We start from the raw sequence: 25853 nt of genomic DNA on the forward strand, positions 1-25853 counted from the left end.
AAACACCTCCAGGCCCTGATGCCGTTTCCCTGCGTCGGCAGCATGGCTCCCGCAGCCAGCCCTGCCAGAGGCTGGAGCGGGGCTTGGCTCTCGGGAATCCTTACAAACCTTTGATTCCCGGCTCCGTTTCAGGGCAGCATCAGGGATGGCGGCAGAGCTCAGTGCTGGAGGTGCCGAGCTCCGAGGCTCCTTCCAGAGCCCTGTGTTGGCTCCGTCCCCAGCTGCCCTTTGCTCCAGTGCTGGGGAGATCCAGCCTGTGGTGTGCAGGAGGCAGCTCTCCCTGCACTGGGTTACGGATGCACAGTGATTTGGGTAAAAACCGTTTTTGGGAAAAAAACAGTGATCCAAGGGTGAGGGACTGTGAGGAGCTGGCTCAGTCAGCCAGAGGCTGGTGCTGCTTCTGCCTGTGCCCCAGCTACTGCTCCATGGGCCTGGCCCCACCGAGAGTATCCCAGGCATGAGGGATGGACAGATAGACAGCCCTGGTGTGGGAGGGCAGTGCTGGGGAAGGAGGTGGAGAGCTAAGAATCCTCTGGGCCTCCTGCTTGAGAGATGCCAGTTGCTTATGCTGGGATTGCAGAGGTGGAGGTGTATGAGGGGAGCTGGGGGAATTGGACCCTTTCCCCCTCCTCCATCCCAAGACCCAGGTCTTTTTGTGGAGAGCTCACACCGTGGGGCATCTTAAATAGCCTTCGATATGAAATCTGCTACATAGGACCCTTAAAGGAGCTAAATCAAGGATAAAGTTCACTGATACATTCAGGATTGCTTGCAGCAACTGGCATGGGATGGGAGGGTGGTGTGGGACTGAGTCGGTGGGGAAGGAGTGTGGGTTTGGGGGCCAACAGAGCTGAGCCCCCTGGGTCAGAGCAGTGGGCAGAGTGGGAGGTCTGGCAGTGCTGGTGCCAGAGGGACCTGCTGTCTGAGCACACAGGGGCTGTGGAGAGTATGGGGAGAATGTGGGCATGCCACCGTGCTTCTGGATGGGAAATGGGGAGCCGTGGTGATGCTGGGCAGTGCCAGGACAGGAGCAAGTCTGACATGGCTTGGCCAAAGGGCTTTGCCTGAGTGGCAGAGCGCACTCAGCATCTGCAGTCTTGGAAGGAGAGGGGTTTGGAGCAGGGAGGGATACTAGAGAAAACTATCTTTCTCCAGCAAAGTAGCACCGAGGGAACCATCCTCTCCAGCACCTGTGGGGTGGTGGTGCTCTCCCACTGCTCTGGGTGCTGCTGCCCTTGATGCTCTCCTGCTGCTCAGCGAACACCCTGTGGTTGTGAGACATTTCCTACCAAGGCGTCCGACTGTCAGTTTGCAGGTTGTGACACTTGTGGCAGCTCCTGCACCCCCTTCCCTGCCTGCACTGGGGTCATCTCTCCTGCCAGGCCAAGAGAACAGTGGACAAAACCCCCTCTGCATCCAGCTGCGGGTGGAAATGGGTGGGCTGGGTGATGGGGAGCACTGGTGGAGGCAGGATTGAACCTCAGCTCTGCATCCTGGTCCTGAGCAGAGGGGGGTTGGAGCATGCTGGGTATCCCAGGGCTTCTGGGAAGGGTTTTCCATCCTGTCCCAGCTGGAGCAGGGGGGCCTGGACCACTGCTCTGGTCTCTCCCTGCCTCTCCTCAGGAAGCTGGCTCCATGTGGGAGCCCCTGGGCGATGATTGTGCCAAGGATTGGCAGCCTAGAGGGGATGGAGGAGGTGCAGGTGGGGCTCTGCACCCCCAGCAAAACCCGACCCGGCAGGTTTGTCCCAGGGCTGACTCTGCCTGCTCCAGCACCGCTCTCCGCCGCCTCTGCCCGCCCAGGGGGGCCCGGAGCCAAGTCGCACGTTGCAGCCGGCGTCTCCCAGCTCCTGCCTGCCAAGTGTGGCAGAGACCTGGCACGGCCACTCTGCTCGTCCTGGGCTGGGGCTGCACTCCAGAGCCCCTACTCCATCCCACGACTGCTGCAGCCCCTGCAGGGCTCCATGCTCTTCCTCACTGTGGTTCCCTGAACCCTCCCAGGGTCTGTATAGCCCAGGTGGGATCTCTTGAGGCTCAAAGCCCTTCAGGCTGGTAACCAGGGTAGGTGGATCTCTGTAACCCACCTCCATGGGCTCTGCTCCCCTCACAGGACTGGTGGTGGCAAGCACAGAGCTGTGCCAGGGACTGTCTGCTGCTCCTGGGGCTCTACCAGGGTGGCTGCTTTTGCCAGAGGATGCTTTGCGTCCATAATAGCTTTAAGATCTCGTTATCTCCTTGCTCAGGGATGGCAGAGATGAGGAAATGGTTGCTCATACTTGTCCAGGGCTGGAGAAATCTCCCGGGAGGCTTGTGGGCAGAGGAAGTGCCTGAGATGAGGACGCTGTCTCCAGAGCATTGGAGCCTCTTTGTTTTCCCCGGTGGCGTAATGGGGGATCATGGCAGCCTCACAGCAGCCCCATGCTGGGGAGCAGGGATGGGCTGTGTGTGACCTCTGTCCTGGGCTGGGGGCAGCTGAGTGATCAATCCCTTGGGCTACTGCAACCAGCTTAGTCTGTCAGTCCCTCTCTTGTGCAGGCAGGGTGCTGCCAGCCCCAAAACACTTCCCGAGGCTGGACTGGGTCAGGTGAGCTTGGCAGCAGGGTTGAGCAGTGCCATCCAGTCCTGTGCAAAGTTGGCCGCATCTCCTGGGCCTCTGATGGTGCCTCTATGTCGCCCTGCTCGGGACACCAAAGGGGATGTGCTTCTGCAGGCAGCGGATGCCCCAGGAGCAATCCCGGAGGTCCCTGCTTGCTGTGGCGAGCAGGGGATTGTGCTGCATGGCCCCTGGGGTTTTCCTCGGTGGGTGTCCAGTGAGGGGGATGGCAGAGAGCTGCCACCTCCATCCTTCCTCAGCCACCCCAGCTTGTAGTGCCGGAGGGGTCAGCTCGGGGCTCAGCCAGGCAGCGCTGCCGGTGCCAGCCGGCACGACCTGCCCGTGTCCCTGCTGCCAGCGGCCCCGCCGGGCAGGAGGAAGGCCAGCGGACGGGAGCAGGGAGCAGTGCCAGACGGGGCTGGAAGCAGGTTCAGCAGCAAGAGGTTTATCCTGGAAGGAGGAAGTGAGAGAACTCCAGACTTACTGTTCCAAAGTCCAGCGCTACAGCGTGACTGGCTGAGCTGACGCTTGACATCTTGGAGAGGGGATTTTTGCTGTTTGTGAAATTAAAAGCTTAATTCTACTCCCTGAGAGAAAGCTTCCTGCAGCCCAGAGGTCTCGGTGCTTTTTGCCCCTGCAAAAGTGATGTATTTTTTCCCGTTCTCTTCTTTCCATTTGGCATCTCCCATCTCTGTGGCTGCTGGTCCCTGCATGCCATTTGCTCAGGTAACAGTGCAAGCAGGGGCCAAGATCCCCCATCCCATCTTTTTCACAGACACATTTTCCCTTGCCCATGCGCCCTGGCAAAGGGAAGTCATTCTGCTCTAGGCCTTCCTGGGAAAATTTGGTTTTTCAAGGCTACAGAGCAGTTTCCAGCCAGGGAAAACAGGTTTTTTGGGCTGTTTCAGGAAGTGAAAAAGTGAAAAGCATTTGGAAGAGAGTTTAATATTGCTCTTATCATACAGGGTTTATTGTGCAGGGCACTGGCTGTGTTAATGCAGAGCTGGAGCTGCCTTATAGGAGCTGGCCAGTGGAGTTACTGCTCCTATAAGGCAGTGCCAGCTCCAAGATTCCCCAAGAAGGTCAGGCAGGGAGCAAGGGAGGGGAGGAAATTCCTCCTTAGCTCATGTTGGGGAGTTATATTTAGCTCTGGGGATATCAGCCTGGCTCAGCCCTTGCTGGGGAACGAGGGCTGCCCCAGGCAGACGCATCCAGCACTTGGTGCTGCCTCTCCCCGTTGTCATTCCTGGGCCCGGGAGGGATTTGGCACAGATCAGCAGGACACAGCTGGGCATGGGAGGGCTGGAGGCTGGTCAAAGCCTCCAGATGGGGCACTGGAGCATCATCAGTGTTTTGGATGACTAAAGGTGGAAGCCTGGCAAGGAGTGAGAGGTGTGTGCCGGTGTGATAGGAAGTGCCGGGCCGGATCCTGCTGCCTGACAAATGGCTGGCAGTGGTGCTGTGAGGTGGGCAAGGTTTTCTTCCCCCCCTTCATCTGCTCCCCTTATCAGTCCTTGGTCCCAGCCCAGAGGACCACTTCTCTTTGGGCCGAGACAGCCAAGAGCCATCCTGCCATGCCCCAGGCTGGGTGATGCCCCAGGGGCTTTCCCCTCCAGGACCCCTGTGCAGGTGTTTCCCAGGGAAAAGGAGGCTCAGCTGAGACACATCTTTGACTCAGAGCCATGTGAGCTGTCCCAGGGGTGACTGTCACAGGTCACAGCAGGTTCACGCTGGCGCGCGTGGCTCTGTCCCTGTGTCACCATCATCTCTCTCTCTCTCTCTCTCCCCAGGTATGCTGGAGGATGGGAAGAAGTTTGATTCCTCCCGCGACAGGAACAAGCCGTTCAAGTTTGTGATGGGCAAGCAGGAGGTGATCCGCGGCTGGGAGGAAGGAGTTGCTCAGGTGCCTGGAGCTCCTCGGAGTCGCGATCCGCGTGCCGGGCTGTGCCGAGCCGTGCGCCGGGAGCTGCAGCGTGGGCAGGAGTCGCTGTGTGCAGCTCATTCCCTGTTTTATTATTTTTTTTTTATTCTATTCCCCTGAGATTTCCACCCCTCCGCCCCCTCGGCGCTGGGAGGTGTGGGCGTGAATATCACCTTCTGCATTGCCACCTGCCAGCTGGCAGGGATGGAGCCGGGCCGGGCCCCAGCAACACCTACGGCACGTCGGTGACTCAGCGGTGACATTTCTCCACTGAGTCAGCTCCGAACAAGCGCGGCGGGAGCGCTCCAGCCTCCAGGGCTGTGAAGCCCACGAAGAGGGAGGGCTGGTGGGCACGGCACAGCTCCAGGCTGTGAGCCCACACCAGGGAGGGCTGGTGGGCACAGCACAGCTTTGGCTCCCGCCTGTGTGACTGCACCCGCTCCATGCCATGCTGGGGACATGAGCACAAGGGTGACAGTGGCTGGAGGGAATTGCCTGGCGTTCCCTGCTGTCACCTGTGTGAAGGACATCTCAAGCTCTGCTCATTTTCCAGCCCATGCTGCGTACCTTTCCCCTCTGATGTTCTCCCCATTCCTCTCTTGCCCCTCTGGTTTGTTCAGCCCAGGGCCTAGCTCTTGCCCAATGTAAGGAAAGCAGTGGGGACAGGTCTGTCTCTCCCCTGTCACTCACCTGGCAGCTGTGCCCATCTCCTGACATCCCTGTGTTTCTGTCCCTGCCCCAGATGAGCGTTGGTCAGCGGGCAAAGATGACCATCTCCCCAGATTACGCCTATGGCTCCACTGGCCACCCAGGGATCATCCCGCCAAACGCCACTCTAATTTTTGACGTGGAGCTCATGAAATTGGAATGACCCACCCCAGCACCCTGTCCTCGGGTAAGGAGGGGCAGCTGCTGGCAGGGAGTGTGTGGACTGGGGACAGCTTAAGGCCCCTGTCTTTGGTCTTGGGACAGTGTGGGGAGGTGGGATGGGGCTGAGAGGCAGGAGGAGTGGGTGGCAGTGGGGAGTATGAGAAGGAGGGGGCAGGTTTCTGGCTGTGGGTAGAAGTTGCTCTTGGGAGTCTGGTGAGCTGGGAATCAGATCACTGCGGTGATAAAAGTGAAGCTTCCAGCCTGGCAGGGCGGGTTCATGCCATGGATGTGTTGTGGTGCTGGTTGTCTGTGCCTCAGGTTCCATGTGCTGTGTTGCTGCACCGCGGGGCTTGGCTGCTGCTCCCCCTCCTGCCTCTCATGCTGATGGTGCTTGAGGCTGATGGTGTGGACAGCAGGCTTTGATTATGACCCAAGAGCTGGAGCACCTCTGCTATGGAAACAGGATGGGAAAGCTGGGGTTGTTCAGCCTGGAGAAGAGAGGGCTCTGAGGAGACCTTAGAGCTCCTTCCAGTAACTAAAGGGGCTTCAAGAAAGCTGGAGAGGGACTTTGGACGAGGGCCTGGAATGACAGGACAAGGGGGAATGGGTTCACTGACAGAGGACAGGGTTAGATTGGATATTAAGAAGAAATTCTTCCTTGTGAGGGTGGTGAGGCCCTGGCACAGGTTGCCCAGAGAAGCTGTGGCTGCCTCATCCCTGCAAGTGTTCAAGACCAGGTTGGGGAGGGCTTGGAGCCACCTGATCTAATGGAAGGTGTCCCTGCCATGGCAAAGGGTTGGAATGAGATGAGCTTTAACGTCCCTTCCAGCTGAGACCGTTCTGTGATTCTGTGGGGCTGTGCTCTGGGGTGCAGGGTCCCAATGGTGGGGGCAGGATAGGGCTGTGCTCCCCCTGTAATTGGGGCCTGACTTCTGCTTGAAAGGCCGGATGTGGTTTGTGCTGAGGCTGCCATGCCCTGAGCTCCCTCGGCGGGTGGGCGGCTCTGTCACGCTGCCTCTCCTCTCTCCCCGCAGGTTTGGCACATGGAGGAATCCAGAATCTCAGCTTCAAGAAGAGTGCACATGACTTTGTACGGAGCTTTTCCTGATAGTCCACTACACTCATTGTATAACCTTACACCTTGATTGAATGCCTTTGGTCACTAAGCTTTGCGTCTGACTCTTCCTCCTCGTATCGTGTTTTTATGTCTTTTTAAACTATACGCCGTAAACCTCAACTCTTTTTGGGTCAAGTTCTTAATCTTATTTTTGTTCCAGGTGTAGGCTGCGTTTTCCCAGTAGCACGCAGATGGGTTGACCTTAGATAGGAGTAATTTGAACAAAAGGAATCCTGTTAGTTACTTGTTTTGGTGCAGATTTATGGTGTTTCCAAACCAGAAATTGCTGCTGCTGCAAAAGCCATAGCAGAGTGAGCCTGTTGAGGCTAAAGGGATGCAGAGAGCAAGGTAGCACTAGGATTGTTCATAGGAATTCTGCCTGGAATGGGACAGCGAGGGAGCAGCCTGGCCTTTCCCTGTTCTCCATGCAGGGAGCAGCATCAGGGAAGGGGGGCTGCTCTGCCCCTGCTTCACCCTGCCACGGGGTGAGCCTGCCTTCCTCCCAACCCACTTTTGAATTTAGGGAGTTGGGTTTCCATCAGAGCTCCATCGCACCCTGAAAATCCCACAGCATGGAGCATTCTGTAAAGAGAAAGGAAAACAGTGGACAAAGGGAAGGTGCTGTTAGCAGGGGAGGTGATGGAGGCTCAACTCAACAAAAACACCCCTGTCCTCCCTCCCTCCCCCGGGAAAGGAACCATCAGCCCCTGCTGTCCCCGCTCTGAGCACACCTGCCCGTTCTCTCCTGCCACCTGATGCTGGTCATCGCCGCTTGCCTGGTCTCACAGGACACATTGCTGCCCCCCGTGCCCCCTCCTCTGCTCTGCCCAGTCCGTTGGTAACAGAAATTCCTGCCGGTCACTTCCTTCTCCGCCGCACAAAGGTATCCAGTTTATTATTGCAATAAAAACGCTTTATGCTGGCTTTTCTCAGCTCTGTGTCCTGGAGGTTTTTCCCTTGCCCGTCTGTCGCTCAGCGCAGCAGGGGCTGGGCTGGGCTTGTGGGGTGCTGTGGGTGCTGTACCCGGCTCACGGGTGCTGTGGGTGCTGTACCCGGCTCACGGGGTGCTGTGGGTGCTGTGTGGGGTGCTGTGGGTGCTGTTCCTGCCTCACAGGGTGCTGTGGGTGCTGCTCTGCGCTCCCAGGGTGCTGTGCCAGGTTCATGGGGTGCTGTGGGTGCTCCGCCAGGGTTGTGGTGCTGTGCTGGTGTGCCTTGGTGTGAGGCTCAGGTGCTCAGCTCTGGGAGTGCAGTGGGATGTCTGGGGCTCCTGGGCTCTGTGGGGAGCTGATGGCAGCCTTCTGGAATTTGCATAATTAATTGCCTCACCATAACCTATTAAGTGTTGCCCTCACAGCCTCGTGCCCTTGCAGCTGTGATTCACCCCAGACTGGGAGCATGAAGGGCAGACTGATGCATGTTCCCAGGGTCCCTGTACCTCTGGGGAAGTCTGTCCATACATCTCCCTGGATTTATCTTGGCCGTTTTTGGAAGCCGGACATGGCACGTGGGACACGGCACATCCCCCGCTTTGGGCTTGGCTGCTCCAGCTGTGGATGTTGTGTGTGTAGGAGCTGCTCGGGCACCAGCACAGGCCAGCGCCCAGCTCCTCAGCTGACGGCCTTTGATCCAGTGCCACGACTGATAACACAGCCACGATCGATAACACAGCCAGTCCCAGCTCCAGAGCAAAGTTTGTGTGTAACAACAGGGCCTGGAGGGAACTGTGGCCCTGGGGCAGGAGCAGCTCAGCCACTGGGATGCATCCAGGAATAGAGGGCTGTGCAGGATTGGGGCCAGGCTGTGCAGGAATTAGCACTGCCCTTAATTGCTGCTCAGCGAAGCAGAATGGGAGCTGCTGGGGCACCAGCAGCCCACTCTGCCCTTGGCTGTGGCTGTTTCTGGGCGGAAGCTCAAGGCCAGCTTGGGTTTCTCTTCCTGCAAAGCTTTTTGCTTTAATTATTAACCAGTGCCAGGCAGTGCCATGGCTTCTGGCTGGAGATAAACCAGGGCTGGGGAGAGGCTTGGGGGAGCTTGCTGACCTCAGGCCCGCAGCCCCTGCATGGTTCCTGCAGCACCTATAAGTGCAGGTGGGGTATAGGTTCTTCCAGATCTGGTTTTAGGGGGGATGAGGGTTTTGGGGAAGGGACAGACTCCTAGGAACCATCTGTCTGTATAGGACTCTCCCTGCCACTGGGGCTGTTCTTGTCCCGGGCTGGCCACGACAGCCAGGGACCATCCAACTAAAAATAACACCAGTAAATAAAATGCTTCCTCCTGGTCTGGCACGCAGGAGTGGAGGCACAGGGAGCTGGGACTTGCCTGGCCATGGCTGCACAGCAGGACTGGCCCCAAGCCAGAGAGCTCTGGGCTGGTGCCACCGACTGTGGGCCCGGCTGAGCACCCTCAGCACCACACTGCCCAGCCCCTGAGGACATGGTGTCCTGTGTGGTCCCTGGTGTGAGCAGCAGGATGTCACAGGTGAGTGCTGGAGGGCTGGATCCCAGAGTGACACAGCGATATCCCATGGCAGTGGGATGCCACATCCACCTCGCGCTGAACTCCGCACTGGTTCAGTTTTTCCACCTGTGGTGTGGGACTCCCACGGGGCTGTCATGCCTGGCACGTGTCCCAGGTGACAGCTGGAATGGTGCAGGACACGGCATCCCAGTCACGGCTGTGTCAGCCCCACGTGCCCGGGCAGTGAGGTGTCAGCAGGAGCCACCGCCCACGCAGGGGCTCACGGTGGGGCATCCCCTTCATCCCCCGGCAGGGCCGTGGAGCCCAGGATGGGGTGTGGTGGGGGGCACCCCCTTGGGGGGGCCAAGCCACGTGCTGGGGCTGACAGGAGGGGTGATGCAGTGTGGGGGGGGAGTGCTACAGGCTCATCCCTGCTCCTCCAGGATGCCCAAATCCATAGAAAGCCATCCCTGTCCCCAGGGCCCTGCACAGTGTTGCCTTCACCTTCCACTTCCTCTTCCTCACCTATGCCCTATCTGTCTGGGCTGCGATCAGCTGAGGCTGCCTGACCCCTCCCTGGGCTGGGCATGGCTATAAAATCCAGCGGCCAAGCAAAGGGTGTCACAAGGATCTGGGAGCTGTTGGCAGGTGAGTGCAGGGGTGCCAGGGTTGGGCTTGGACAGTCTTGTCCGTTGGATGCTGCTGCCATCCCTGAGCTGCGGGTGGGATCCTGCCTGGTTCCCGCAGGGCTTAGAGCTGGGTCTGGATTTGGCCCCTACCCACCAGTTTTGGATGATACTTTTTGGGGAAGGCAATGCTGTGGGGCAGAGCTGGGGGAGTGCAACCTTGCCCTGGGCACAGTATGAGGTGCACTGGGAACAGAGGGGGCTAATGGGGGGCAGAGAGGCTGTTTGCATGGGATATCCCTCTCCCTTGTCTGGATGATGCCAGGCTGGTCCCAGGGCAGGTGGACATGGGGAGCAGAGGGGCTGATGGGAGGCACAGGGTTTGTTCCCATGGGATATCCCACTCCTCTGTCTGAGTGATGCTGGGATGGCCCCACTGGACAGGTGGACATGGGGAGTGGGACCTGCCACCAGGAAAGCAAAGCCCAGGTGCCTGTGCCTGGCAACCACCCATGTCCCAGCCACCAGGAAGTAGTGGCCCTGGTGACACAGCCTTGAGTCATGCCAGAGGCTCTGGGCGACACCCTGTCTGGGACACCTGGGCCGGGAGGGGGATGCTTGGAGAGAGGTACCCCAGTCCCTGAACTGCCCCATCCCTGTCCCCAGGCAGCAGCAGCGATGGCAACGCTCTACCCCTCCCTGGAGGACATGAAGGGCCATCAGGTCCTGCAGGTCAGTGCCAGCAGCATTCCGGGGGGTGAGCAGACCCCAATGGAGGGTGCACAGGGTGGGGGGCACAGCACTGAGCAGACCCCATCTCTTGGCAGGCACAGGCAGCTGCTGGGGTGAGGACCCCCCCCACCACAGTGGTCACGGAGAAGCCAAAGCTCACCTCAGGCACCGGTAATGTGGGGCACAACCAGCTCACCCTGTCCAGGGGCTGCCTGGGGGGGTGATGCTTGCCATGTGGGGGACTCAGCTGAGATCGCCCAAAACTCAGTACGTGGGTGGGGGATGGAATTTTGGGGGTTTCTTTCTGCTGGCCCATGGTCCCAGGGGGCTCACAGGCTGGAGGGTGGCAATGTCTGTGAGTAGGGGACCCCAGGAGCTGAGATCACCCTCGGTGTGTCCCGCAGAGCCACCTGTGCTGTACCCCAACCTGTCCGAGCTGGAGAACTACATGGGGCTCGCGCTCTCCAGCGAGGAGATCCAGAAGAACCTGCACCCAGAGGACAACACTGTAGGTGTCTGAGCCAGCTGCTCTCCCTGTCCCGCATGGGGTCTCCGTGCCATGGTGGGGGTCCTTTTGGGTCCACATCCTACCCAGGGAAGGCATGCAGCACCCCCAAGGGCTGAGGTGCACAGGGCCCTGTGTCCCCCCCCATTCCCACTGACCCCTGGCTCCACCACAGGCCCTGACCCCCGTGGGCCCCACCCCGGGCCAGCTGGTCGCCCCCCTGACCGGGAACAGCGCGGGGCTGCGGCGGGCAGAGATCAAGCCGGGCGTGCGGGAGATCCACCTGTGCAAGGACGAGCGGGGCAAGACGGGGCTGCAGCTGAAGAACGTCGACCAGGTGAGGGGCTGGGCTGGCACGGGGCTGGGCACGGCACAGGACAGTGTGGCACGACGTGACGTGGTGCACTCGTGGCATAATCGTGACAGTGTATCACGGCACGGTGTCTCACGGTATGGCAATGTGTGGCATTAAATGCCACAGCGTGCCACAGCACAGCAGGGTGCAGAGGGCATGGCACGGCATTCCATGGAACCGTGCCACCGCTCCTCTGTGTCCCCAGGGCATCTTCGTGCAGCTGGTGAAGGCCAACTCGCCAGCGGCGCTGGTGGGGCTGCGCTTCGGGGACCAGGTGCTGCAGATCGACGGCAAGAACTGCGCGGGCTGGAGCAGCGACAAGGCACAGCGGGCACTGAAGAAGGCGAACCCCGAAAAAATCGTCATGGTGGTGCGGGACAGGTGAGCGGGTGGCAGTGCTGGTGGCAGTGCCGGTGGTGGCAGTGCCAGTGGCAGCACTGACCGTGCTCTCCCACAGGCCTTTCCAGCGCACTGTCACCGTGCACAAGGACAGCACCGGCCACATCGGCATCGTGGTGAAGAAGGGGAAGATCGTGTCGCTGGCCAAGGACAGCTCAGCTGCCCGCAATGGGCTCCTCACCCACCACTGCATCTGTGAGGTGAACGGCCAGAACGTCATCGGCATGAAGGTAGGGCTGTGCCCTGCTGGTGGCACAGGATGTGCCCAGGGAGTTCAGGATGTGGCCAGAGAAGCTGCAGGGGTTCTGAGCAAAGCTGGGCACCCCACAACCCCTCCCTGCTCTCCCCCACAGGATAAACAGCTCACGGAGGTGCTGGCAGGGGCTGGGAATGCGGTGACGCTGACCATCATCCCCACTGTGATCTACGAGCACATGGTCAAACGGTGAGAATGTGGGGCTGCAGGGACCCCCACACCCCACAAGGCCCCCTGGGTTCCCCTCACTGATCTCCTCTCCCTCTGTCCCTCTGCCCAGGCTCTCATCAGGGCTGGTGAAGTCATCCATGGACCACTCCATCCCTGACCTGTGATGCCATCACTGCCTTCCTGGGGAGCTGACACTGGAAGCTGGGAGGAGCTGCTGAGGGGACCCTACAACATCTGAAAAGAAGCTTTTTTAGTGTGAATCTCCTCATCGCTCCAGAGGCTGGTGGCTGCTGGGTGGTTCTTCCTCTCCTCAGAAGGGGTGGGGCAGGTGTCCTGTCCCAGGGTCCCCATGTCCCCCTGTCCCTGCTCAGGCCAGCCCCCCTCAGGGTGGACGCCAAGGGCTGGCTCCAGCCAAAGCAGACACAGACCCAGCGACGTTTATTACATCCACCACAGAGAGTGAGTACAGGACAGGGGAAACAAGAAAAGGGGGGTTTACAGCTTTTTCAGTTCTGTATTTAAAAAATATATTATATAGATTTGTCTTTCAAATATAATCGTTACATTTATTTCTTGGCAAAGCTTTGGATAGTCTAACAGACGTGTACACAGATCCACAAATACATTGCACGAGAGGCGAATATCCCAGCTCCGCTTACATCTGCCCCGGCTGCCTGGACACTGCTGCTCCCCAGATCTTTTCCCCGGCACCTGGTGCTGGGCTGGTGGAAGAGCTGCTGCCCCCCACTGCCCCCCAGCACAGGCAGAGCCGGCGGATGGGGGATGCAGGGAAGCGTGGGGCACGCGGATGTAGGCTCGTGCCCCTGCGCAGGGACGCTGGGGTGCCGGTTCTGTATGTGGAGCATTCACCAGCTCCCAGGGCACCCGGCCAGTGCACCCCATGGGTGGGGGAGTGGGCTTGGGTTGGGGTGGGGGGAAACACTGTTAGTTCAAGTCACGAAGAAACCACAGACATTCGTGGGGTGGGAGCGCGGCGCGCCCAGGGGGAGCCTGAAGTCCCGCGCCCCAACAGCCCCGCTGAGCAATCCTCGCTGTCTTTGCGTCTCGACAACAAAAAAAAAAGGCATTTTTCTGGAGGCCACCAGCAAAGCGGGGATTTGGGTGGGCCAGGGGGGCAAAGGGCTTGGCTCTGCCTGCACGGCACTGCCCGCACCCCGGCAAAGGCATCCGAGCTCCAGCACATGGTGGGATAACCGGCATCACTGCTGCCGAAACTGCGAGAGGCCCCCGACCCGCTGTCTGGTGGCCAGAGTCCCAACACCCGGGCTTCAGTCTGTACCCAAAAAAAAGTGAATATAGTGCAAAGCAAAGGGAGGGAGAGCCCACGGCTTCCTCGGGGCACTCCATGTGTGAGCAGCAGCACAGTTCCATCCTGGTGTGGGGAGGCATCTCCCAGGGAAGGGGCAGCTGGATCGAACCGCCCCGGAGCTGGTTCCTGTTTCCGGGCAGGATCCCCCCATCCCGCTGCCCACAGACAGACTCTGCACCTGGAACAAGGGACCACTGCACCCCCAGCACTCCCCGCTGCCAGAAGCTGCTTGCCATCACCCACCCGTGGCAGGGCTGACCCTCGGGACAACCTGGGGACAACCAAAAAGCAAGTGTGATGGAGGGAGAGCCCACCTGGTGGGTGCAGCCCCCCGCAGCCAGAGGTACGGGCAGGGATGTCCATCAGCAGGGGGTGATGCTTAGTGCCCCTCTTCCAACAACAGTCCTTTCCTTCCTCCAGGACAGAGGAGCTGGAGGGGGTAGCACACCCCGACACACCCACAGACCCCTCCACCGTCGGCCGTCCCCCGCCAGTGCACACAGGGGTTGTTACAATCAGCAGTCGGGTCCGTGGGGGCGGGGTGGGGGCTCCGGGGGGTCAGGGCTGGGCGGCTGCCCGCGGGGCAGGGCTTGGCGACGGGGCGACAGCCCATCCTGCGGATGGAGTGGAGGGCGACGGTGCAGCAGCCCCGCAGCATGGGAGCTGATGTTTGTAGATGGGCTGGCCCTGCCGCGCTTGCGAAGGCGCACAGCGCAGGCCACCGTGGGCACCCGCTGGCACACCGACTGCCGAGCAGATCCACGATGAAGTGGCGGTCCAGTAGCTCTTGGAAGGGTTGTTCTCGGAGCGTCGCTCCGTCAGCTCCTCCTCGGCAGATGGCCACCGAGGGGCTGGCGCTGGGGGGCTGCCGCACCGCCGGGTTGCAGGGGGCACTTCCCTCAGCACCGGTACCCGCCGTCGTGGCATCGGGCTCGGCCACCAGCATGTCCGTGGCCCCAGCGGGGTTGGCGAGCTCAGGGACGGGCATCGTGTCTTCCATTTCGGAGACCCAGGCGGAGGTGGGGCTGCCCAAGCTGCAAGCCTGGGACTTCATCACCTTCTCCAGGATGGTGTCCAGGTCGGGCTGGCAGGGCACAAAGTCCGTCTGGATGGCCCGTTCCTGCATGCAGCTGGCCTGCACCCCTGCCTCCACGCTGCCCCGCAGTCCCAGCACCTTCTCGTAGGTGTTGTTGGGGGGCAGGCGGGTGCCAGGCTCACCCCCCACCTCCAGTGGGTCCGTGTGGCCCGGAGCCTCCTCCATCCCCACGAAGCCACTGTCGGCCCCCTCGTCCAGCGAGATGGTCTGTGAGCCCCCCACGTTGCGGTCCCCGGCCCCCTGGTCGCTCAGCTTGGTGTAGGTGGAGCTGCGGGTGAGGGATCGGGCCGGGGACCCCCCGGCTGACTCGCCAGCCCCCTCCTCCTTCAGCGCCCCGTTCTGCGCCACCTCCATGCTGTGCAGCAGCGTCTCCAGCTTCTTGTTCTGTATGTTGATGTCCACAAAATACTTCTGGAGGCCCTTGTCCTTCTCCAGCAGGTTGTTCTTCACTGTGTCGATGACCTGCTTCAGCTGCTTTATCTCCTTGCGGGCCTCCTTCAGCGCCAGCTGGGCCTCCACGCGGTGGCACTCCTCCTCGATCCAGTCCTCCTGCATCCGTGACAGCTGCGTCTTCAGGTCCTCGATCTCAGCGTCCCTGCGGAGATGGGAGGGCACCGCCACGGCGCTGAGGGGGCTGCGGGGACAGCCCTGCCCTCGTGTGCCCAGCACTGAGTTGGAACCAGATCACCCAGTAACACTCGTGACTGGATCCAGCGGCTTGAGGACCCTCGGGAGCAATGCTCAGGACCCCAGGGGGTGACACTCAGGGACCCTGAGGAGGGATGCTCAGGGAACCTCAGGAGCAATGTTCAGGGAGCCCTAAGAGTGATGCTCAGGGACCCTTGGGAGTGATGCTGAGGGACTCCTAAGAGTGATGCTCAGGGACCCTCAGGAGCGATACTCTGGGACTGTCAGGATTGATGCTCAGGGACTCTTGGGATTGATGCTCAGGGATCCCCTGGGAGTGATGCTCAAGGATCCCTGGAAGTGACACTCAGCCTTCTCCTGGAGGGGCTGCAGCACCCAGGGCTCCCAAGGGCTGCGTGGGGGTGGGCAGGTGCCCTGGGCAGGCGTGTGGCAGCTGGCATTCCAATGAGGACATGCCTAAGCCCGAGAGGAGCAGATGGGGATTAGCCACCCTCTGACGCTGAAATTCAGCAAAAGCACGGCAGGGACTTAACCGGGGCGAGGGGAGAGCGCAGCCACCACAGGTGGGACGTGGGGCTCTGTGGCCCCCTAATCTGCAGCTCTGGGTTGGATGGGCAGCAGTGCCAGACCCCTGCAATGCCACAGTAGAGCTGTGACCTCGGTACCTGGGCACGAGCCCGAGGACAAGATGCCGTGCTGGGAACTGAGACCCCGAGAAGGACCAGTCCCAGACAGGAGCTGCCAGGCAGGTGGTGATGGCTGGTGCCAGGACCCTTCCTGGCAGCTCCTGTGCCAGGGAGTCAGTGCCTGCTGCTCCCGTGCTCACCTGTCCTGCAGCCGCTCCTGTGTGTCCTTCAGGCGAGCCTTCAGGTGCCGGATGCAGACCTCCTTCTGCTGCAGGGGGGTCAGGTACTGCTCCGGCGTCGGCGGCTTTATCCCATGGTTGTCACTGCAGAGGTTGTACTTGGACGAGCGCCTGCAGGGACATGGATGTCACCCACTGCCAGTGCCAGGGTCAGCACAGGCTCGGCCCAGGGGTACCAACCTGCTCCCGGGTTGGAGCAGGTCCCAAAGGAGCTCTGAGAGCAGAAGGGATAGGATGAGTGCCCGAGGGTGCTGTGCTGCTGGCAGGAGGGGCAGGATGCATGTTTCAGGTGCTATGCCACTGGCAGGAGGGGCAGGGTGGGTGTCTCAGGTGCTGCGTTGCTGGCAGGAGGGGCAGGGTGGGTGTCTCAGGTGCTGTGTTGCTGGCAGGAGGGTAGGTGCAGTTCCTAGACCCACTAATGCTACTGGCGGGCACTGAGCCTTCTGTGGAGCTGGGATTTCGCTAGGGCATGAGCAGAGCTGGGAGCAGGTGGGCACCGAGGTCTCTGTGTGCCCATAGTGAGCTTTCCAGGAACGACTGATGTGGATGGAGACCCCAGGGTGGGATCAGCCCCATCAGGAATGGAGGCAGAGGATGGGGAATGGAAGGGTTTGGGAAGGAGCAGGTCTGGAGATGGCAGCTGTCCTGCCTCTGGAGAACAAGCCAGGGCATCCAGCATTTGCTCCAGGCTGGGCCAGCAGCACATCTGGACCCTCCTTGTGCCACCCCTGGCACTGGGGTGGAGGAATTGACATCTCTGGCCCAAAGCCTAGGGCAGAGAGCTGGGGCTGGTCAGGGAGGCTGGTTTTGCACATTTAGAGGTATATGGTGGGCTGGGAGGCACATGGAGAGCTGGGAGCAGAATGAGCGGCTCCTGCATGGCAGTGGGGGAACCGAATTCCCCGTGCATGGCAGCAGGGTGGTGGGAATTCCCTGTGCATGGCAGGGGGCCATCCCAAAGCCCCCATGCATGGTGGCCAGCAGCCCAGCAGCCTTCGGCCAGGGACAGAAGCATCATGTTAGAAGCATCCAGGCAGGACTGTAGCCTTGGACTGCCCCATGGCCACTGTCCCCAGTTGCAGCACTCATGGGCCCTGATCACCATGTCACCCACGGGCCCTTCAGACCCTCCCAGACTGACTCCACCTCTGGGAGCTGGAAGGTGGCTGGGGACACGCAGGAGTTGGGCCTCACTCCCTGGAGCAGTGCACCATGGGCTGCTGTGCCTGAGGGGCTGGGGCTGGTGCTTGTCCCACAGATTGGTGCCAGCTGTTTGTGCCCGAAACACACCAGCAGCTCCCTGCTAAGAAGCCGGGGTGCCACCAGCTCTTGCCAAACCTTTGCCAGGCAACACAAGGGGATGGAAGCGAAGTTCTTGCTCTCGTGCCTTTGGTCTGGAAGGATCCAGGTGCTCCTTGGAGTGCGGGAGCGGCAGGAGGGAGCGTGCAGCGTGCAAGCCACAGCCACAGCAGGACGGAGGGAAGGGGACGGGGGCCCCTGAGTGGCAGGCAGGGGGACAGGGAGGGACACAACACAACAGCAGCAGTGGAGAGGTTTGGAGGAGGATAGTGAGGGTCTTTGGAGACACGCCAGCAGCTCTGCCAGCTCCAGCTCCCCCAGCCACCACGCGCACAGCCTCACTCCACTGGGCCCTGCGCTCCTGTCCCTGCCGGGCATCGGCACCGGCAGCATGGGGGGGCTGCTCCCCCCTGCCCAGGGGCACCCGGCAGCCACCCTGGGGCCACGGGTGATGGGTTACCTTGGGGTGGGGCTGCTGTCGCTGCCCTTGCAGGAGCCAGAATTGCTGCTGCTGCTCAGCGAGGAGGTGCCGTAGGTGTCCCTCCCGGGGGGCGAGGGGCGCCTGGAGGCAGGGAGAAGAGGCTGTGTCTCAGGCCGAGTGGCTGAGGGCGCTGAAGACTTAAAGAAGGAGGCAAAGCCACTCCGTCCATAAACCCCGCGACTGCCAACCACCACACCGAGAACACACAAGACAAAAGGACAAAACAAACAGCAGGGATCAAAATGGCACGGACATGGCGATGGGCACAAAGGCAGGGCTGGGGGGGACGCCCACCCGCTCCCCCCTCCCTGGTGTGGCAGCCCCTGGATGCTGGCACAGCATCCTTGCACCCTGAGGACCTTGGGAGCCCCTGGGACCCCCCGGGAGCCCCTGGAGAGTCCCCTGGGAGCGTGGTCCCGGCAGAGCTCGGGCCATGTCTGCCAGAGCATCACCTCCACATGGGCAGCTCTGCCTCTTCTCCCTGCCCATTCTGGGCCTCTACCTCCACAACAGCAGACCAGGTCATGGAGACATTGGAAAGGAACAAACGCTTTTTTCCTCCCTTTTTTGCCTCTATCACTCAGCTCGAGGAGAGACTTTCCAAGGGCTAACACACCTCCCAGTTTCACTGCCCCAACCCCAGTGCTCTCCACCACTCACTGCCTGCCTTCGCCCAGATGGACGGTGGGGTCGATCCTGGCCGTGGCACAGACGGACAGAGGGACGGGGAGTGCAGCGCTCAGGGGGCCACATGCACGGACAGGGAAGTGCTGTGCAGTGGGCAGCGCCATGCAACCCCCCGAAAGCTGGGCTGGGGGTTCGTGCTGCGAAGTGGCAGCTGGTGGTGGAGGCGTGGGGATCATCCCCTCCCGGCTGCAGGTGCTGGTGCCCGGTCCTGGAGCCAGAGGTTGCAGCATATTCACCTTCGTGATCCAGTGGACGAGCGTCTGCTCCCCGGCATGGACATGGCCGCGGTGCCACGGGTCCTGGGCACAGGGAACTGCGGGTGAAGGCAACAGAGAGAGGAGGTGAAGGCAGGAACGCGGCCCCGGGGAGGCAGACACCCTGCAAAATGAGAGGTGAGCCCTGGCACCAGGGTATCAGTGTAGGCCCGAGGGCCACCAGTCCCAAGGCAGACGTGGACAGCATCCCCTGCACATCTGGGCTGTGCTTCCTGCCTGCCTCCCATAGACTGGGAATGCTGGGATGCAGCATGCCTTGGGCCCATCGGGATGCTGTGGGCACAGGGCGAGGGTGTTCTTAATTTAGAACAGCAGAGCAGGTGCCTGCCCATGGTCTGGAGCTCCTTTCCCACCAGGCTCCAGACACGGGACAAGATTCCCGCTGCCCCCAGGTGCTCATCCATACCAGAAGGAGAGTATGCCACAGAGACACAGGGTGCCTGCAGTGGTGGCATTACTCAGGGCAGAGATGGGACAAGGGCTCTGACACCCGTCCCTGGACCTCCCCGGGCAGGCAGCTCTCCCCGCAGTGGGATGGGCGCCTGCTTTGCCATAATTAAGTCCAAATCACGCATTCAGCAGTGAAATCAGGTGAGGGAGAACAGATCCCTGCATGATGAGGCAGCAGCAGCTAATCCCTCGGGAACCACAGAGCCTGCTTTCCTGTAAATAAATAGGCCAGATCCAGAGGCTTGCAGCACCTCGGGCACATGCAGGATGTCAGGGAGTGAGGGAAGCATCCGCTCAGCACCCGCATCCTGCCAAACATCCCACGGCACCGCTGGGATCCCCACTGTGCTCACAGTCTGCCAGAGAAGGACGGGATGGGGGCACTGTGTGCTCCTCCCTCCCCCCATCCCCAAGCCCATTCACAATGCCAGCATTTATCCCAGATTTTGGCAGAGCAACGCGAGCGATGGGACCAGCCAGCACATAATCGATGGGTGACAGGAAACACCCGGTGCTGCTGGCCCTGCTCCAGGGGAGTGCGAGGAGTGGGACAAGAGGGGAGGCAGGAGAGGAGGGGGGGCACAGCAAATGCACCCTTTTGCATTTGCCACCCCAGGATGTTTTTTTCCAGGCTGCCTCAAAGCCCACCCTGCCCAGCCCAGGCCTCTCCTTTGCCCAGGATTCGCTGTTCCCTGATCTCCAAACCAGGGCACTGAAGAGCCCAAAGTGCTGGGGATGTGTAGCCACAGGGTACCCCCAGCCCCAGCCAGGGCGGGGGCAGCACCCCTGGGACACTGCAAGAAGGAGCTGGGGGTCCTGCTGCTCCGACCTGGGATGGATTTGCCAGGAGATGACCTGGGCAAGGGGAGGCAGGCTCTGTCCTGCTGGATCACTGCTCCTGAGTGGCTGCGAGCTCTGCTACTGCAGCAGCGTGAATCAGCATCCATGGAGAGCCAAGCGTGGCCAGCAGGAGCATCCTCCAGGATTCTCCGGCATCCTCCAGCAGCGCCACGCAGGGCTGCGGCACAGCCTGCACTCCAACAGCTCTTGAGCAGGGATTTAGGGAGATCTGTGGCCACGGGGGTTGACTCCTTGCCCTCTCACAGCCCCAAGCCCTGTGTCCTGGGCCCTGCAGCCAGTGATATCCATTATCAGCCCAGTGGTATTCCAGCATCAGCCCAGTGGTATCCCAGTATCAACCCAGCGTGCCCAGCATCAACCCAGTGTACCCAGCACCCACCCAGTGGCATCCCAGCTGTACCCAGGTCTTTCCCCACCCACGGCAGAGTCACCCTCATGCCATGCCACTCTGCACAGGGGTCCCTCTGCCCCCTCCTAACACGCAGCACCAGTAAGTGCCAGCACCACAGACGGCACGTGTGTGTCCAGCACTTGGGGCTCCTGAGAGCACCCTGTGCTGCACCCCAGGCACCCCCTGCCAGCATCCGCAGCCAGGAATGGCTCTGTGGGGAAGCCTGGATTTGACCTTATGTCTGAGGAGCTCATTTCGTTCTCTTCCTCCTCCCACTGCTGCAGACTTGCCTGGTGCCCACGCCGAGGCTCAGTGCCTCCCACAGCACCCAGGGTGTCTGGAATTCAACCACCGGTAATGAACTGTCACTGTCTTTATTCTCAAAGAATCAACGGGCCACTTCAGTCTCCCCAGAAGCCTCACCATGCCCAAGGGCTGCCCAGGACAGGCAGGGTGGGCAGACTCAGCACCAAAGCCAAACACACACCTTCCCGTGTGGTGCGTGGCTCCCAAAGGCTGAGGAAATTATTGATCTGCACACAGAATTACCCCCATCACATGGACCAGGATGAGCTGCTGCAGCACCAATGGAGCCTCACTAGGAAGGCAAGGAGAAACCCAAGATTAACTCTGGTCTAGTGGGTGGCATCCCCGTCCATGGAGGGGGGTAGAATCACAGAATGGTATGGGTTGGAAGGGACCTCAAAGCTCATCTCATTCCAACACCCTGCCATGGGCAGGGACACCTTCCACTAGACCAGTTGCTCCAAGCCTCATCCAACCTGGCCTTGAACAATTCCAGGGATGGGGCAGTCACAGCTTCTCTGGGTAACCTGTGCCAGGGCCTCACCACCCTCACTGGAAAGTTTCTTCTTAATATCCAATCTAATCCTGCCCTCTGTCAGTGTGAAGCCATTCCCCCTTGTCCTGTCACTCCAGACCCTTGTCCAAAGTCCCCCTCCAGCTCTCTTGGAGCCCCTTTAGGCACTGGAAGGCACTCCAAGGTCTCCCTGGAGCCTTTTCTTCTCCAGGTTGAACAACCCCAGCTCTCCCATCCTGTCTCCAGAGCAGAGGTGGTCAGGACAATTCCTGGAGCAAGATCAGGGGGCACTGGTTTGTCCCCATACTGGGGGGACCAGAACCAACACTTTCCTGGAGCCTCCAACAGCAAAAGTCCCTGTGAGTCTCCTGGCACACGTAGAACAGAAGGGGAGCACTTTTAGAAACAACAGCACAAACCAGGGCTTGTTCCATGCAGTGGAATTAGCCTGAGGAATTCCTGATAAATAAGAGTAATGAGCCTTAACAAGGAAACAACTGGAGCTACAGCATGAAAAGCAGATCCCCCACAGAGGGCTGGGATGCAGAACTGGCACAAGACCCACACACTGCCACTGTCCTGGCATGGGTGACCACAGGGCACATCTCCTGGTGGGTCCCACCAGCCACAGAGGGGACCTGGGGCTCTGCCCACCTACTGATCACACCATGACAGTGGTGCAAAGGGCAAAGGATGGCAGAGCCATGAGAGCAGGGGTAGAGCACCCTGAGGCTCAGCCTCATGCCCCAGAGGAAGATTTTCCCAGGAAGAGCAGCTCAGCTCCTTTTTGGGATCACTGCCCCGCAGAGATGCCTCTTCACCTCCAATCCTGCCACTTCCCCACTCCATCACGGATCCACCACCTGTGCCAGTGATACACTGGGCTGGGTAGGTATTGCCCCTCCTAGGTGCTTTCCATTGGGAAATGGGGCCATGGAACCCCTGGAGAGACCCTCACTATCGGCTCAGTGAAGTGTCCGATGGTTCCTCAGCTTGTTCCTCTGAAGGTTTCATGGCCACAGGCTGACGAGCTTCCAAAGCTCAACTCCTGTGGGATTCAGAGGGATCTGGTTGCTGTGCTGGCCTGAGACACCCCAACAGCTCACCCCATCCCCACGGGGAACACGGGAGAAGGTGTGAGAGCCCAGGGCTCACCCTCAGCTCAACGCTGCTGTGCCAGCAGCTGCCACATTTTCCCAGATTTCTCGCTCACTGCTTCCTTTGTTGAGGCTCCCATCACCCTGCCCGCTGCCGGATTCCCGTGTTTCCCTTGGCACATCCTGTGTGAGGAGCGTTTTGCAACGGTGGCACCGAGCCCAAGCGTCTGAGAGCAGCTTCACCCACTGCAGAGACCTGGGAGAGGAACCGTGGTGTCCCCTGGGAGATCTCCAGCCTCCCAGGATGAACAAGATTAAAAGCAGAGGGAATGCGGGGAGGGAAATCACAGCTTTGTTTTTCCACGGGGCAAAAAGGGCTCCACAGGAGCCTCCCTGCCTTCCTGACACTGCCTCTGTTTTTCTTCACACTAAAAATAAGCACAGTATTGGAGGTGGCCAACCACCAGCAGCTGATGCAGGGCAGAGCCCTGTGTCCCCAGACAGCAGCAATGCCAGGGGTGGCTTGCAATGGAAAAGGGACCGGGATACAGCCGGGCTGTGGTGGGAAGGAGAAGGATCCAGCAGCCAGGGCCGGCAGAAGTCCTGATGGAGGAGGGGGGTCAGCACTGGGGGCACCATCCGAGCAGCTGGGGGCAAACACTGGTGACCATGTCTGTGCTCCTACTCCTGCCATGGGGGATTTTTGGGATACAGGGGTTGCATTGCTCCTGCTCAGGAGATTCCAAGGATGTGGTGATACCTCCAATAGGCTGGGAACCTCTGCTCCAGTGGAGATGGCTCATCCCAAAGCAGGCAGAGCTTCGCCTGAGTTCCGGGCAGAGGGAGATCATGGAATCACAGAACCATTTAGGTTGGAAAAGACCTTCAACATCATCAAATCCAACTGCTAACCCAGCACTGCCAAGGCCACTGCTAAATCCAGCTCAGGGCAGAGCTGAGTGCTCAGGGCGCAAGCAGGGACAAACCCCACGGGGTGTTTATGCAACACCACCAGAAAAATCAATGGTGCTAAAAGTGGTTGTATCCCATTCCAAAGTGCAGGAGCATCTCCTTTTATCCTCCTGTTTGTTATAAAATGCTGAGTTGCCACACGGAGATTACAGGAAAACAAAGACCATTTGGAAAGCTCGGGTTATGCAGTTCATCACTTTTCCAGCTGACCTGGCTGTACCTCCAAATGGGGAGGTGGCAATTCCCAGCCCTCACCAGCTAAAAACAAGGTGCCTGATCAGAGGGCACAGTCTGGGCTCTCGCTGGGCCCTCTGGAGTCAAGAGGAAATGGGAAAAGAGCTCCATGACATGCTGTAGCAGCATGACAGCAGGAGCAGGACACCCAGTGTGCAGACCCCGTGTCTCACCCCGGGCTGGGAAGGTCAGCAGGATGGGATGGAGGTGACATCGCACCGCACAGCCCATCCTGCACAGGTGCTCTGCCAGGAGCAGAGCTGAGGACTGGGAAGCAGAAGGAAGAGCCCACTCCTTCAGGATACAAAGGCAAAAACATGGAAGACAAATCCAGCTTCCAGTGCAACAGCTACTCCTCCCCTCTGTGCCTCGGCGCAGCGGAAGCAGGTCTCCCCTAACCACCATCCACCTTGAGAGAGGGCTGGGAATGACGGCGGTGCCGGGGGATTAGCCCTGGGTCTCCGCACCGCTGGAATGGCCTACTTTAACCACACACCAGATCTCCTGCCTCAGCCCTCTGCAGCGCTGCCGAGGTGGGAGCAGGGGCACTGCCCCTCTGACCCCCACCCTGGGACCCCACAGCCCTGGACACCGGGATCTGCACCTTCTGGCACAAGGTCACAGCACGGCGTGTCCATTGCCCAGGGAGGGTGGGAACACCAGGATTTTATAAGCAGAACAGGCGCCCAGCAGCGGGTTCTGTGCAACAACCACAGCGCTGACCTTGCGGGGAGGAGAGAACAGAGCACCCGGCTCAGCCCACTCGGGTGTTTCCGTGTCCCTTTGGAGATGGAGCATGAAGCCATTAAGTAATAAAATGTCAACTGCACAGCAGCTCCAGCTCCTGCAATGCCCCATGGAGCAGGAGACACACTGGGATGCTGCACGAGCAGATATGGGGCTGGGGTTTGCAGGGACAGTCTGGTGCATAAGATGAGAGTCTGATCCCTGTGACGTGGGACTGGTGTATGCAGGAGGGTCTGGTGCAGGAGAGGGGGGTTTGGAGTGTGCAGGGAGGGTCTGGTGCATGTGATGTGGGTCTGATCCATGTGACATGGGACTGGTGTAAGCAGGGAGAGTCTGGTGCATGAGATGTGGGCCTGGGGTCTGCAGGGAGGGTCTGGTGCTTCCAGGGAGGGTCTAATGCATGTGATGGGGTCTGATGCATGTGACAAGGGTCTGATATGGGTCTGGTGCATGTGATGTGGGATTGGGGCATGCAGCGGAGGATCTGGTGCATGTGATGTGGGTCTGGGGTGTGTAGGGAGGGTCAGGTGCATGAGATGTGGGTCAGGTGCATGAGATGTGTGGCTGATGCTGCTGTGTGGGTCCTAGTGCATGTAATGTGGGTCCGGGGTTGTGAAGCAGGACTGGTGGGTGTGGTGGGGGGTCCAAGTGGCTGCAGTGTGGGTCGGGGTATGCCATGGGGATCTGGTGCATGCCGTGGACTCTGGCGCGCAGGCAAATACGGTCGTGCCGTGTGTGGCCGCGGGTCTGGCACACGCAATTGCGGGTGCGCTGCGCGGCCTAATCCGTGGACGCCGCCCCGAGAACCCTGAGTGCCCCGGGGAAGCCCCCCATTCTGAACCCCCCCGCGATGCGGAGGCGGCGTGGCAGGACCCGTGCGTGGCGTCCACCCCGCCTCCCCTCTCCGAAATCTGCAGCCAGAAAGAATGAGTCACGGCGTCCCGCCGAAACCGCCGGCCCCCGCCCCGCACCGCGCCCCGCCCGCTCACTCTTGCCGCGAGCGGCCCCGCGATGTCGGGGCGGCGAGCGCCGGCGGAGGGCTCAGCGACCTGCCGGGATAGGGAGAACGGGCGGTGAGCGGCAGGCGACGCGGCGTGCCCGGCGCGTGTGCCCCGGGCGCGGGCCCGGTGCGGCTGCCCGGTGCGTGCCCGGCGCGGTGCCCGGTGCGGTGCCCGGTTTGCGGGTCCCCGCGCCCTCCCCGCTGCCCGCGCCCTCCCCCGCCTCCATCACCTGGCGCCGGCCCTTTCATGGTGCCGCGGCCGGCGCGCCCGGGAGCGCTGGAGGGGATGAGGGATGGAGGGAGGGAGGGATGGAATGGGGAGGGAGGGAGGGATGAAGAAGGGAGGGAGGGATGAGCCGAGCAGCTGCGTAATTTGCTCCCTCCTCTGCGATCTTAAAGCGACGGCGCCGCGGGTGCCTCCCCTCCCGCCGGGTTTCCCCCCGTTTCTATGGCAACTCTCCTCTGCCGGGGCGTAACCCCCTCAAAAAAGAAAACAGCCGGTTTTGGGGTCCTTCCCCGTCGGCGGAGCCCCGCGGACCGGGTGAGCCCTGCGCCCTGTAGCGTGAGCTCCTCCCCCGCCGTAACCCGGAGGGAGGAGG

The 25853-nt window shown here is 60.6% G+C and overlaps 3 protein-coding genes across 3 annotated transcripts; 2 read left to right on the top strand and 1 right to left on the bottom strand.

Annotated features, from left to right (window-relative positions):
• Positions 1-4357: 4357 nt before the first annotated feature.
• Positions 4358-7432, top strand: FKBP1A (FKBP prolyl isomerase 1A). Its single transcript, XM_008919979.3, has 3 exons — positions 4358-4495; positions 5256-5408; positions 6418-7432. Exons 1-2 carry the CDS (start codon positions 4385-4387, stop codon positions 5382-5384), a joined length of 240 nt encoding a protein of 79 aa, XP_008918227.1. The 5' UTR covers positions 4358-4384; the 3' UTR covers positions 5385-5408; positions 6418-7432.
• Positions 7433-10653: 3221 nt separating this feature from the next.
• SDCBP2 (syndecan binding protein 2) lies at positions 10654-13427 on the top strand. Its single transcript, XM_029960325.1, has 6 exons — positions 10654-10823; positions 10996-11157; positions 11381-11556; positions 11633-11804; positions 11928-12019; positions 12111-13427. Exons 1-6 carry the CDS (start codon positions 10665-10667, stop codon positions 12163-12165), a joined length of 816 nt encoding a protein of 271 aa, XP_029816185.1. The 5' UTR covers positions 10654-10664; the 3' UTR covers positions 12166-13427.
• Positions 13428-13710: 283 nt separating this feature from the next.
• Positions 13711-25503, bottom strand: SNPH (syntaphilin). Its single transcript, XM_029960402.1, is given in 8 exon segments — positions 13711-14001; positions 14004-14081; positions 14083-15022; positions 15902-16051; positions 17700-17801; positions 18381-18720; positions 25128-25165; positions 25244-25503. Coding segments are annotated over 8 exon segments (2199 nt in total).
• Positions 25504-25853: the final 350 nt, after the last annotated feature.

The sequence above is a fragment of the Manacus vitellinus genome, unplaced genomic scaffold (assembly GCF_001715985.3).
Source record: "Manacus vitellinus isolate BGI_N305 unplaced genomic scaffold, ASM171598v3 scaffold_26_pilon, whole genome shotgun sequence".
Taxonomy (NCBI): domain Eukaryota; kingdom Metazoa; phylum Chordata; class Aves; order Passeriformes; family Pipridae; genus Manacus; species Manacus vitellinus.

Excerpts from the sequence above, each read along its gene's own strand:
- FKBP1A (XM_008919979.3), top strand. The coding sequence starts at position 4,385 with ATGCTGGAGGATGGGAAGAAGTTTGATTCCTCCCGCGACAGGAACAAG. Across the intron at positions 4,496-5,255 it reads GGGAGGAAGGAGTTGCTCAG|ATGAGCGTTGGTCAGCGGGC; the intron begins GTGCCTGGAGCT and ends TCCCTGCCCCAG.
- SDCBP2 (XM_029960325.1), top strand. The coding sequence starts at position 10,665 with ATGTCTGTGAGTAGGGGACCCCAGGAGCTGAGATCACCCTCGGTGTGT. Across the intron at positions 11,557-11,632 it reads GTCATGGTGGTGCGGGACAG|GCCTTTCCAGCGCACTGTCA; the intron begins GTGAGCGGGTGG and ends GCTCTCCCACAG. Across the intron at positions 12,020-12,110 it reads TACGAGCACATGGTCAAACG|GCTCTCATCAGGGCTGGTGA; the intron begins GTGAGAATGTGG and ends CCCTCTGCCCAG.